Source organism: Antedon mediterranea, chromosome 10, assembly GCF_964355755.1.
Source record: "Antedon mediterranea chromosome 10, ecAntMedi1.1, whole genome shotgun sequence".
NCBI lineage: Eukaryota > Metazoa > Echinodermata > Crinoidea > Comatulida > Antedonidae > Antedon > Antedon mediterranea.
The window spans coordinates 6,146,441-6,161,084 of record NC_092679.1 but is presented as its reverse complement, the minus strand read 5'-3'; the positions used below and the strand labels follow the sequence as shown (position 1 = coordinate 6,161,084).

Sequence of the window (14,644 nt, the reverse complement as noted above, 5' to 3'; positions counted from 1 at the left end):
AATTTCGCCAGTGTAGCATAGCAAAAAGCTATACAAAACAACCTTATTGCTACACATTTCTAAAATTGTGTAGCAAAAAAGATCAAATCAGTTTGATTAGCAATAATTGCTAAACAAAATTTTAAAATGAAATTTTTCTCTGTATGTAATTGATTATTTGAATGTTTCTGGTGACAAGAAACTGGACTTGAGATATTATTCTACGTTTCTCGCAGCAAAAGAAGTGCTAAGTTGTCAGCACAAAAACCGGAGGATACCTAACTAATCCAACTTAAGAATAATCCAAATTCATGATGATGTCAATATAGAGATAACCTGTTGATTGCTTTAAAAGAATTATGATTAATTTGACCTCTGTAAATAATATCTGCTGCTGACCTACATACTGTATTGCAGATGTTTAGCTTACAGTAGTATCAATCCTTGCCCTATGGTCAGTAAGTAGTGCCTACAGTACGTATATAGATTTACAGTACTTGTCACAAGTGAAACGCATAGTAGTAAGTAGTTCAATGTGAAGTACCGTCTCATTCAAAGACCCCTATTCAGTCAAAGACTATACGTACGAGTCAACCTTCTCATCACATGTCCGTACAAAACTTCTATTTTACAAACATCCTTAATGATGTCATAATTGCTACTGGGCTTAGATTTGTTTTTACAATTTATGATGAAAATTGGATTAGAAAAGACGAATGTAAATCACTGAAAAATATTGTTTATTGTTAATAAATACAGTGCAGTCTAGAAAAAAACTAGGTTTAGATACTACATCAAGTTATTCTTTATTAATTTATTATACAAACCTCATTAATTATGTTAGTATGGTCTACAACCATCATTTTTTTTTAGAATAAAAAATAAACGCCCTCTCCCCTGAAATTTGTTAGGGATGTGATGCCTAACAAGTTTATTTTATGGTTTGTTAAAAAAGAAACCTCAGTAATAAGTTTAATTTAAGTAACGTACTTGAAATAAAATAATTGATAATTTAAGATTTTCTTCGGAACACATTTACAAACTTTCTCATTTTCAGAACAAGGGCTATGTAATTAATGGATTGACTAATTAATTCTACTGTTAACCTTTATTCAGACAAATATATGTCTTTTTAGAGTTAAGATTTATCTGTGTTGAGTATATATTTTTTATCACAACACAATAAAGAGAAAAAAAATCTTCTTTTCACTTTATTGTGTTGTGATCAAAAGTTTAACTACTAAACTTACTATAAAAAGTATGTTTAGTTTAGAAGGTTCTTGTTTTCAGAAATGCCAAGATTATGTTGCTGTCAAAGGTGCGAGATCATACAGTAATTACTGTATGGTATACTCCAATTTTTTGGAGAAGGGGAATCAACCACAAGCCCTATCTCTATATCAGCCACTGCACTCACTGGAGGTACAGAAACTACTGACTGTACACGTATAGGAAAGGGTGCAAGATGCCTTTTAAAGTAAAAATTATTGCAATTAATAAATGAAGGTCAAAATTATAGTATGAAAAAATAAATGTATAATTTCATTATAGCAACACACATACCTGATGAGTAATTTAGATAAATCCATAGCAGTGGTATGTACCTGTATCACGTATACATTGCTTACTGAATAAAACACTGAATATGAATAACAATTCTATGATGACCATTTGCATTAAAGAAGGTCATTGGTCAGTTTGACCTTGGTTGACCTTGCTTGTTAATTTCATGTAACCTTGCACAATAATGGTCACAGAATGACATTGGGCATTTTTGGCAGTTGTTCAAACAACAACATTATAAACAAAATATGGCTACTAACTAGAGATAATGTATAAGCAGGGAGTTAGAGTTTAAAGATATATTGTCCTGAAAAAATAATTCTTAACAATTTTTTTGTTGAATATGCCATTTTAATGTAACATAATAGTTATCCACTTTGACCAAAAATTGGATCGAAAAAAATGTATTTACCTGAAAAAAAAACGTACTTTAAAGCAAAAAATGGGCAAATTGGCTGCCAGCCAATGGGTTTTTGGTTGAATTTAACCGTTTATTTTGTCATTTTATAAGTGAAAACATTATTTTTTCCGGGTTTTTTTTCTACGGAAGTGATTAACTTTATTAAAACTACAAAATAACACATTCAAAGTCTGATTTAATTCATCTTTATTTTTCATGTTTTTGGAGGACAATACATCTTTAATTAATTAAAAAATTACAAAAGAATTTGCTAAAAGAAAAGTGGCATTGGTCTTTTTTTTCTAAAGTTACTCAACTAAAAGTGGCTGCTGAATTTTAATAAAATGAATCAAATCAAAGTTATTCTACTGCAGTTACTGCAGTAATTAGATTTCTTTACACATTCTAATGAGCATTGCTAGGACATGTGAAGTATTGTAAACTGAAAGGTTGGCAGCCAGACCCACGTGAAAATTGGTCTTGATGCTAAAACCTAGCCTAGGTTTTTGCTGAAATCTATTTTTTAAGGACAAAAATTAAATTGTATTTTAGTTTAGTTTGACTTACACTTGTTATTTTGAAATATCAGACCTTAAAAGTGCACAAAAAAAGGTGAATAACATCGTCGTTGAAGTTGAACTCGGTTCAACTTCAACAATTGTAGATTTTAACGATTTTTAGCGTTTATTTTTACCCACTTTTCCTGTAAAATCGTTGAATCAGGTCAAATCAGCGCAACTCAAGATCGACTGGAAGGAAAACAAGCTTAAGAAACAAAAAGGACTAAACTCAGTAGAATGAGAGTTTAAAAAAAGCACATACTGTAAAGAGTGAACCACTTAAAAAATATTGAATTAAGATTGAACCATCATACTTTTTTTCAAGAAGTTAAAATATGTTAATATTTTTTATTTTGATCTTCACAGATCTACTGTGAAATCTACAGTATGCAATGTAATTTCTATACTGTAATTTTTTTTTAAAGTTTTTACAATTTTTAATAGTTTTACCAGCAGTATGTTAACATTGGCCTATAGCATTTTTGAAATTTGTGTTTTTAGCAGTATTTAACATTTGTTACAAGCATTTTAACATTGCCAATTATAGTGTTTTTGCAATTTTTTGGATGTACTGTAATATCTTTTTATTGTACTTTTATTGTTTTAATTATGCCAAGCGAATTTCCATTTTAAGTGGACCAATATAATTTCCTAAATCTTAAAATTGTGCATGGTTGGCAATCATATTTAAATAATATCTCTTGTACTGTAGTTAATATTTTAAACTGAACACAAAAATAATGATTAATATTCAAATGATAAATGATTTTGGAGAACTATGATAAAATAATTGAACTTTATTTCAAGGTACAGTGAAGGTCATGATGAAGGTCAAACGAAGGTCAAGACTTGATGCATCAATTAAATTATTTACTGCATTTCGCAGATATTTAATAATCAATATTCTTTATTACAATTATTTTTACTATTTTTGAATGAAAAACAAATTGATATGTCTACTTATTTTCTAGACAAAATTATTTGTTCAGACAAGGATTGGATAAGAAAAAAATGTAATTTTCATTCATCTTATCTCATTGACAACAGAAAGGAAAATGCAAATTCAATCTTTGACAACAAATGAAAAATTTTATCTTGTGAAAAGTTCGACCTCACTCATTTCCAGGGGAAAACAGTTTGAAATATTTATATTATATATCTGTGTTTTAGTTTAAAGATATATTACCCCCCTGAATAAATAATGTATTTTGTTGAATATGCCATTTTAATGTCCCACAATAGTTATTCACTTTCTTTACTAAAAATTACCTGAAAAACTGTAATTTAAAGCAAAAAAATGTCAAATGGGTTGAATTTATCTTAACTGTTTATTTTGTCTTTTTATAAGTGAAAACATCTTTTTTTTTCTATGGAAGTTATTACTTTATTAAAACTATAAAATGGCCTATTAAAAAAGTCTGATTTTATTAATCTTCATTTTTCATGTTTTGGGGGACAATACATTATCTTTAGCTTTACAATAAATATTTAAAATAAATCAAGAAAGACATTTAATTATTTCATTTCCATGCAAGTGCAGGACACCCATTAGCAGTACTGTACAATAGGTTTAATTAAGAAGATAGTCTTATAAGCTCATTAAATATTCATTTTAACCATGCTTAAGATAATTAATCCCACAGTGGAGCCAATTTATAGTTCTTCTTCCATGATCCTATACTACATTTAGGCCTATTCTTTAAAAAACTTTAAAATAAATACAAATTACTATTAGGCCTATTAGGCCTACTTTACAGTATTTTTTAAAATGAAGTACAGTATTATTTTTTTTAGTGTACAGTATGGAGAAATATAGCACTATAAATTCCCACATATAATTAAAATAATGTAGATTCACCTCGGTCGTCTTCTTCACGTACGAGCCGAAGGTCTAAAAGGTTGCCGTGAGGAAACTTTATGCCTGGTGATCAGTGCGTTTTTCACACTCAACACAACAAACACGAAGCTATCCGCCTGCTGGCCTAACGCAAGGATATCCAAAATAGTAATTGTTTGGTTAATATATTACGTACCTTAATTTGTATTATAATAGATTCCAACAATAAATACATAACAAAATGTAAAGTTATTCGTAATTGTAAATCTTATCCCATCGATCAAGCTATTTCTTTTCGCCGTTTTGCTGCCAGTCGTCTGTGCTGGTTGTATAGACGGTAGTTGTTTTGATTTCTATGTTCTTCCTATCTATTACGTAATCACGCGGTAATTAGGCTGCCCTCTAGCATTTATCGAATTTTAAACTAAAGTACATATTAAACTTTGGTCTCTGTCTACACTATCGAACGAGTTTGACAAAAAAGGTGTGATGTGTCCAAATATGGTAGTGATATATCCAAATATGGTAGCGATATGACATCATCATATCCATATATGGGCACATCACATTTTTCTTGTCACATAAAGTTTGACAGTGTAGACAGAGCTTTATACAGTCAATTCTCCCAATACCGGACACCCGTCGGCTTGACTATGTCTGCTTTTCTGGAAAGTCTGGTATTCTGAATGTGTTTTTAAAGGTTAACAAATGGAACCTTTAGGACTTCAAGAAAAGAGATTTTGGGAAAATGTTCACATTTTCACAGAATGTGGTATTGGGATATTTGAATGAAACAGGCTGTGGTACACAATCCCGCACACAATAATATGTACACAAGAAATTCCATATTTATGATTAAAAATGAACATTTAAACTAGTAGTTTGATTACACATAGTAATAATAATAATTTAGGCAGTATACCTACCGTAACCGTGTAAGTACAGCGTGTTCCCACTTGAACGCAACGCAACGACGTATTGACGCAAAGTGCTGTATTGCGTAATCCCAAGAGGGATACGACGACGCAACAATGCTGCAAACATCGCAGGTTTGATTTCAAGGGCATTTTCTTAAGCTTGGTTCTCACTAGTGACGCAACGTAACGCAATCTACGCAACGTAAGAAAATGCCCTTCCAATCATTTCGTTTGTCCCCGCCTGCGTGAAATCAAACCTACGATGTTTGCAGCACTATTGCGTCGTTGGTTACCAATTGTGATTACGCAATACAGCACTTTGCGTAGATACGTCGTTGCGTTGCGTTCTAGTGGGAACCACGCTTTACGTTGCGAAGATTGCGTTACTTTGCGTCGCTAGTGGGAACCAAGCTTACTCTTTCACGTGATAGATTAATTTGTTAAAGATGTATTGTCCCCCAAAATCATGAAAAATAAAGATTTTTAAAATCGGACTTTGAATAGGCCATTTTGCAGTTTTAATGAAGTTGTTCACATCCATAAGAAAAAAAACGGGGAAAAAAATTATTTCACCTATAAAAAGACAAAATAAACAGTTAAAGTACCCAAAAACTCATTGTCTTCCAGACAATTTGACCATTTTTTGCTTTAAATTACATTTTTCTCAGGTACGTAAATACATTTTTTTCAGACCCAATTTTTTGTGAGAGTGAATAACTATTATGTGACATTAAAATAACATATTCAACAAAAAAATTTAAAAAAATTTTTTTAGGGGGACAATATTATCTTTAAAATTGACATGTCATTGTTTCCAAACGTGAACTAAAGCTTGGTTCCCACTTGCGACGCAACGTAACGCAACCTACGCAACATAAAGCGTGGTTCCCACTAGAACGCAACGCAACGTAACGCAGTGACGTATCAACGCAGAGGGCTGTATTGCGTAATCACAAGTGGGAACCGACGACGCAACAGTGCTGCAAAAATCACAGGTTTGATTTCACGCAGGCGGAGGCAAACACAATTATTGGAAGGGCATTTTCTTACGTTGCGTCGATTGCGTTACGTTAAGCCTGGTTTCCATAAAATCGCTACAGCTTGGTTCCCACTAGAACGTAACGCAAGGACGTAAACGCAACGCAAGCGTTTTAACCAATGACAAGCGAAGATATAGACAGTTGGCAATCAAACCCAAATAAGCCATCGCTTGTGATTGGTAAATTCACTTGCGTTGCGTTACGTCCTTGCGTTGCGTCGCTAGTGGGAACCACGCTTACACGACAGAGCGTAGCGATTCTATGGAAACGCTAGAATTTATCGGGGATCTAGTACGCGAGTGCTAAAGCTTGGTTCCCACTAGAACGTAACGCAAGGACGTAAACGCAACGCAAGCGTTTTAACCAATGACAAGAGATGTTATAGACAGTTAGCAATCACAAGCGAATAAGCCATCGCTTGTGATTGGTCAATTCACTTGCGTTGCGTTACGTCTTTGCGTTGCGTCGCTAGTGGGAACCACGCTTAAATATTCTTTGGTACGCGTATTACGATTCATCGCCGACAAAATCGGCAAAGTTGAACATGGTTGAACTTTGCCGATTTGACTGCGATGAATCGGGGAGCCTTCCCGATTGCGTCGGCGACATCTGCGCGTGTAGCGATTTTAATGGAAACGCTGTAGCGATTTTAATGGAAACCAGGCTTTACGTCGCAAGTGGGAACCACGGTTAAGCAAATACCCTTCCAATAATAGATTTTTGCAGCACTGTTGCATCGGTTCTCACTTGTGATTACGCAATACATCACTTTGCGTTAATAGGTCGCTGTGTTGCGTTCTAGTGGGAACCACGTTTTCTAGCGACGCAACACAAGGACGTAACGCAACGCAAGTGAATTGACCAATCACAAGCGATGGCTTATTCGCTTGTGATTGATAAAGCTTGGTTCCCACTAGAACGTAACGCAAGGACGTAAACGCAACGCAAGCGTTTTAACCAATGACAAGCGAAGTTATAAACAGTTAGCAATCACAAGCGAATAAGCCATCGCTTGTGATTGGTCAGTACACTTGCGTTGCGTTACGTCCTTGTGTTGCGTCGCTAGTGGGAACCACGCTTTACTGTCTATAACTTCGCTTGTCATTGGTTAAAACGCTTGCGTTGCATTTACGTCCTTGCGTTACGTTCTAGTGGGAACCAGGCTTTAGGCCTGCAAGCTGAGCGAGACTTGGGCACAAAAATAACGGATAAAACATAACATAACATAAAACTAAATAGACTTATGCATACATTCATCAAAATTTCAAGCACTAGGCCTACAAAGAATTTACTTAAGCTTGGTCCCACCACCCCCACCCCCGCAAATGAAGATGAATAATACATTTGAAAATAGACAATTTGTTTGTGGTTTTAATGAAGTTTAACCACTTTCGGCGCAAAAGAAAATAAATAAATGTTACATTGTACCATACTCATTGACAATATTCATATATACTTTTTCATTTAAATTATGGTTTAAACATATTTTTTCGATACAATTTTTGGTCAAAATGTGTTATTTTTTTCAGGGAGACAATAAATTATCTTTAAATAGATAATAGTAGATGGTGGGAGTTTAAACGATGTTTTTACCCTATCTGAAAATCTCGCGGTAGGCCACTTATATAGGCGTTAGCATCCAAGTCGTTGCAAAAAACTTAAATCCCAGTTATGATTTGGGACTGTAAATGAATTGATATCGCCGATGCGATTTGTAAATGTTACTCACCTCGAAAAAGAAACTATTTAAAGCGCTACTTCTTAACTCCTTGATCTTCTTCCCAACTTCGGCTGATCAAAACCTACTACAGTACTTGTTCCTAGAATTAACACCAAATCTTATGGACAAAGGTCTTTTATGTTCTCTGCTGCTTCTCTTTGGAATTCTCTCCCTCGACGGTCATTTTACTAAATCAACTTCTATTGCTATTTTTAAAAAAGAACTTAAAACGCATCTTTTTAACATCCAATATAAGCACCTTTGATTTTTACTTCGGTTTAGTTGATTCTGGCGCTATACAAATACCTAAATTATTATTATTATTAGTATTATTATAATTATTATTATTATTATATAGGGCCTATGTGTATTGTTGATTATCTTTAGTTGTAAGAAACAATACCGACTTACCTTTGAAAGTTAAACTTTCTAGTTTACGGTATAAATTCAAATGATAGAATGGGCACACATATCAATTCAACCCACTTGAACGTTTAACGGTAATGACGCACTAATGGTACTTCTTTTTTCTTTACCACTTTATGTTCTTGTCATGATATGACAATTAAGCGACTTTCTAAAATTGATAATTTGATAGCAGTGACCATTTCCTCTTTTTAACGTCTATCTTTCACATTTGAAAACAAAATAAACAATAACGTCACTTGATCAGTTAAATTAAATGATAAAAAAAACATAAACTTTTCGATTTAAAACAAAATAGACCAAGAGGTTATTCGCACGGTGACCGTGATATTAGTACGAATTATTTGCGCTGTACTGTCATACTAGCACAAAATATTCGCACCGTGAATCTGATGACGAAATACAAATACATACTTAAGACAACATTTAGCCAAGAGAACTGAGAATACAGTATTGGTTTTGTTTGGATTATTGGTTACTTACAAATGAGGGCAGCAAACACATACGTTTTATTGTCAAATTATACAATGAATAGGCGCGCCTACACTACAGCCAGATGAAATGTTCGTTGTTGGAACACTATAATAAATCACAATCTAAATAATTTTATTAATACAACTCAAGAAAAACAAATAATAGAATCACATTTCACATGTCAACATTGTGTTTTATTACTGAAAGTTGTTTAGTATGAATACAGTAGCAGCAGCAGCATTACAGATGATGAAGCTATGGCTACATATCAAAGAAAAATTATGAAAACGTTTGGCCTATTCCAAAAAAAAAAAACTGTGAATAAAATCCCCATCATTTTAATGGATTGAACTACATTGTTGATCAACTAGATTTTTTGTTCTAAATCCTCATTATTAAGCTCTGTCCACACTATCAAAGTAGTTTGACAAAAAAGTGTGATGTGTCCATATAATATGGCCATGTCACATGTTTTTGTCACATAAAGTTTGATAGTGTAGATAGAGTTTTAGGCTATTCAACTGTGTGCATCACATACCCCCATTATTTTAATGGTTCATTTCTATCAGAATAAAGTTGATTTGTTCAATCTAAATCCCCATATTACTCAAAATCAAATGTTTGTTTGTCATTTGTCAAAATTCTAAGTAGTTCACATCATCAGATAGTCAGGTAAAACATGTGCTAATGAATGTTAAGACCAAAATCACATTATTACAAGCAGATATATTTTGGATGTTATACATTGAGGGATGTTCACCATGCATTTTGTAAATTAGCCTCAAATTTGAGTCATTTTTTATTACCTTTTAGGATCACATAACATGACATCACCTTACTTGAATTTAAATGGAGTCCTACTTTTTACTTATCAAGTATATTTACAGATTATGAACACTTTATAGCTATCCACACATTAGAAATACAGAAACACAAAATATTTATTTATAAAAACACTTTTTAAAACTACTACTACTACTATGTACATTAAAAAATAAAAGCACAAAATATCATTCATTTTCGCATACTTAAGATCATTATTACTGCAGTAATTGAATAATACGAGACTACATACAGTATATGGTGTACTACTGCAGTAATTTAAGTAAACATCCAAAAAATGAAGTAAATACATATTTACATCAAATCCAATATCAGTTTAAATTGTTTACAAAACAAAACAGCCCACCCATTGCCATTTACTCAATTAAACATCCTCTACCCATTACTAAATTAAGACACAAACATGCTATGTTGTGTACAAAACAGCCCACCCATTGCCATTTACTCAATTAAACATCCTCTACCCATTACTAAATTAAGACACAAACATGCTATGTTGTGTACTATTATAGAAACTAACAGAGACTTAAAATATTAGCTTTTGAGATAAGAATTTTACTTCTTTCAATATTCAAGTTATTTTGCTGATAAACAAATAGTTTATCAAATTATTCAATATGACATCACATTATTTTGAAATAACTTATTGTCAAAATTATATTAAAAATATTAGATTTTAAAGCGGATTTACATACATGCTTATTTAAATTACAAATGATAATGTTAAAAATGTCTAACAAGGACTGCATTTTATAATACAATGTTTAAAACTGTAAATAAATTAAGTTAACATTTTTTTAGCTAAAATTCACATTTCTAATACTATATTTAAAAGAAAGGCGGATATAATGGTATAGTTAAGTAACACGCTCATTCAGTGTAAAACAAGCATAATCACCACATTGTGTTTCCAATGGCAACACATTGTCTTCAATAAGCGGCTTCGATAACTCCAGAGGGCGCCATATTTTTTACAAGATCAATCAGGACAAAAATTTCCATCTGATTGACCTTGTAAATATGGGGCGCTTTGGAGTTATCAAAGTCGCTTATATAAGAACATTTAATCATCCCAAGCAGCTCATTGGTGGAAAGAAGCTTATCACCAGTATCCCAGAATGCATTGCAGGTTACTCCTAGCAACCCTAAGTAGTGATATTTTAAAGTTATATCAAATTCACACATACAATAATTTAAAGCTCTGTCTCACTATCAAACTAGTTTGAAAAAAAAAATTGTGATGTACCCAAATATGGTAGAGATATGTTCAAATATGGTACTGTACTGATATGAAATCATCATCTCCATATATGGGCACATCACATTTTTTGCCATATAAAGTTTGATAGTGTAGTTAAAAATGTAACAAATTGTCCGTGTTACATCGATGGAAAATCAAGTTGGTAAATTGACAGGCTTCAGAAAGACCTGTAAAGATGATGTTGATGTAACTTAGATGTCACACACCAGGCTGTATCGTGTCTACGCATACATACATATCTTTCTAACGAGTCTTTTACACAGCAATTACATGCTTCACTTGTGAGATTAATGTTAGCAAGCTTGTAATTGTGAAAATTAGAGACAAAGCAACTCAATTTCATCAACCATATCACACCTATGTTGCACTTAAACACAATTCTATTATTCTTATTTTCTAAGTTGCACAAGTTAACACTTATTATTTAAAAACTCATATCAATCGATACAAACAGTTAAATTCGATTACAAAAATAAATAAAAACAATCTGATGGTGGGATTTGAATCAGCTAAGACGATATCAGGCCTTCATTCTTAAAATTGACTTTAAAAAACATCTAGGTGGAAAAATAATCTAGCATTATAAGTAAAATTTCTACTTTGGTCCATAGACGATAATTGTCGCACCATACTTGGCACACCATACTTGGCACACCATACTTGGTGCTTTTTAACAATTCCTTTGGTTTTTGATCGGTGGTCTAAGCAGGAGTTTAAAAACCAAAGTAACCATTTTGCACATTTTTTTATGACGGAAAAATTTTGAATAAAAATGAATTATAATAAATACCATAAAATGTTTTCTTTAAAAAAAATTTATTGCGATTTCAAATCACAGTTCAATCAAATATTTATTTGGAAGTTATAAATGTCTATCAACTACAAATATAGAGGGCGCCAAATACATTAGACAACTGTTTATCCAGATCCAGGAATTTCAATCTTCCCTAGTATTTTCCTAGTACAATTCATCTATGCTAGTTCTTAGTTACAAGAAACCAAAGAAACAAACTCCCATCCCACAAGTTATCTACAATATTTGTGTATTTTATAACCTCAAATTACTGACATGGTCAATCAAATTGCTCAGTTAACTTAATTCAAGGTAAGAGTCAAAACATGGTTCTGTTTGGACATAAAAACAGAATCAAATTAAGAAGCTTTATTTTAAGAAACTATTTTTGAATTAAATTGTATAGCATAGAGAATATAGAGGAAATATAGGTGTAACTGTCAGTTTAATTTGAGGTCTTTATCTATACTTGGTAGATCAACCAATCAGGTATTCATTCCTGTAATCTTTGGAATTGTTTTAAGCTTTGTCCCATTTAGACGCAATACAACAACATAGGCAAGTGAGTTGACCAATCCAATGTTTGGATGGCTCATTGCATTCTGATTGGTCAAATTACCATATTATTTTGAGAGGCCTATACATAGCAGACTATTCACAGATAATAGTCTAAGCTTGTTTTAGAACTCATAACATAACTAATGGCTAGCTAGTAATATTTCTAAACTTGGCTAGCAAGTTTCTCTTTTCTCCTCTAAATTTGACTATCTGTTGGCAACTCTCCAATCGTTGAAACGATCTCACCAAATGATGGTCGATCAGCTGGTGAATTTGACCAACATCTGTGCATCAAGATTTCCACCTCTTCTGGTGTTCCTTGAGGAGTCTCCAGCATTAAATCTCCATCAACTATTGCCTTTAGAACACTTTCATTGTCCTTTTCCTTATATGGCAATTCACCAGCCGAAAAGACCTCCCAAATGACCACACCAAATGACCATACATCACTCTTTGGTGAGAAATGATTCTCATAAATGGCCTCTGGTGCCATCCATCTGATTGGCAGTAGCTGCTGGTTGTACTCATGGTAATCACTGCGGAAAAGGTCTTCAGATACAGAGATGGTTGTGATCTTGATCTCCATGGAAGGACTTAAAAGGCAGTTGTGAGCGGCGAGATCTCCATGAGTGAACCTATTATTGGCAAGATGTTCCATTCCCTGGGCAATTTGGTTGATGACATCGATTTTCTGAGTAAGGGTCAGTTGTGGTGGTGAGTTTGTGTGACCGTTCTTTCCTTTAGTTGCTATCAGATAGTTCTTTAGATCTCCCTAAACAGACAAAATGTTTAAAAAAAATTACATTTCTAAAATTCAGAACACCAACCAATAAATAATAGCGACTTCTTTTTCATGATACGCCACAAGATTACGCAGCTATCATGCGGATAAGTAATTCTGGCACACTCAGAAACATATAATAAGTCTTACTAGTTGTGTAGTCATCTGAACAAAAGGACATTACAGTGTGAGGATAAAACCGAAACCTTCTAAACCAAGTGTTAACTTTTATAGAAACTTCAACAGTATTAGAATTTCTCAAATTTGAAAAACTTTGCAACTTACCCAATCTAAGTATTCAGTAATCATAAATTGTATATCTCCTTCTCTACACATGCCTAGAAGCTTGACAATATTGTCATGGTCAACTTTACTCAACATATCAAGCTCCTTCCTAAATGCTAGTTGAATGCTCTCCTCTTTCTCAGTCAGTGATTTTACGATAACAGTGGTTACTTCTTCTCCATCTTTGATGCCAACGGCTCTAGCAAGAAAAACTTCGCCGAACTTTCCTTTTCCTAATACAGACAGCTTCTGCAGGTCATGTTTTGGAAAGAGGAGATTATCGTAACTTGCACGCCTGCCTGGGTAGACAGGATTCATCACCATGGCACCATCTTTCACAACCTGACCATTTGACTCTTTCGGTTCATGGTTTGGCAGCATGCCATTTGTTTTTTCTTTGTCCTCATCTTCCTTGCTCATCTTTAGTCGACGATGACGGCAGTAACACATGAGTCCAACAACGAGGAAGATGTAACCCACTGCGCAGCCGACAGCAATTGCAATGGTTCGAGTCATCAGTCCTTCAACTGGTGGCGGTGTTCCTTTTAACAATTAAGAAATTACAGTTAGGAAATAAACTTGAAATCTGATACAGAATGACATTGTCCTTAAATGCAGACTTCCATTTATGGTAAAATTATTAATTCTAATTAGGAACCAAAAACTTAGGTCCCAAAGTAAAATTGGTGCAGGTCTATTACGATAATCTTAAAATACCTTAACATTTAAAAAATGAAAACTCACTTGATACGGATATATTTAAAAAAGTTGTGTTTAACCCTGCCCTACTACCAGCAACGCATTGGTACACTCCTTCATCACTCTGACTAATGCGGGGAAATATTACTGTGCCGTTTGGATACGTCATTGCGTCTTTAGGAATATCTAGCCACGTTATTTTTGGTTCTGGATCACCAGATGCTTGGCAGTGAACTATTAACTTACGACCTAAGTAGCCAGTTATGTTGCCAGGTAATATTGAAAATTTAGGTTGAACTGGAAAAAACAAAATAGATTGATTGAATTATGGTATCAAAACCAAATTCAAATTGGGTTTGTTATGTAAATATTAGAATATTTCGAACAACAATTATGGAATTCTTATCATTGATAAGCTACGATTCAATTGATGCAATTACAACATCATGTTAAAGAATACCTCCTTTGGGACACCTCTATTAAGGTTAACAATTTCCTTGAAAACAGA

At 33.3% G+C, this 14,644-nt stretch overlaps 2 protein-coding genes across 2 annotated transcripts in view; both read right to left on the bottom strand.

Moving 5' to 3' along the window:
* LOC140061073 (uncharacterized) overlaps nt 1-4,641 on the bottom strand; it is a 32,296-nt gene extending 27,655 nt beyond the window's left edge. Inside the window, exon 1 of the mRNA XM_072107498.1 lies at nt 4,536-4,641. The gene's annotated coding sequence lies outside the window, so the exon portion shown is untranslated. The remainder of the gene's footprint in view (nt 1-4,535) is intronic.
* A 4,447-nt stretch (nt 4,642-9,088) lies between these two features.
* The window catches only part of LOC140060992 (inactive tyrosine-protein kinase 7-like), a 65,311-nt gene continuing 59,755 nt past the window's right edge, over nt 9,089-14,644 (bottom strand). The window contains exons 10-12 of the mRNA XM_072107371.1: nt 14,182-14,433; nt 13,438-13,979; nt 9,089-13,143 (exon numbers count right to left, since the gene is read on the bottom strand). Of these exons, the coding sequence (XP_071963472.1) occupies nt 12,568-13,143; nt 13,438-13,979; nt 14,182-14,433 (1,370 nt within the window). The 3' untranslated portion in view covers nt 9,089-12,567. The remainder of the gene's footprint in view (nt 13,144-13,437; nt 13,980-14,181; nt 14,434-14,644) is intronic.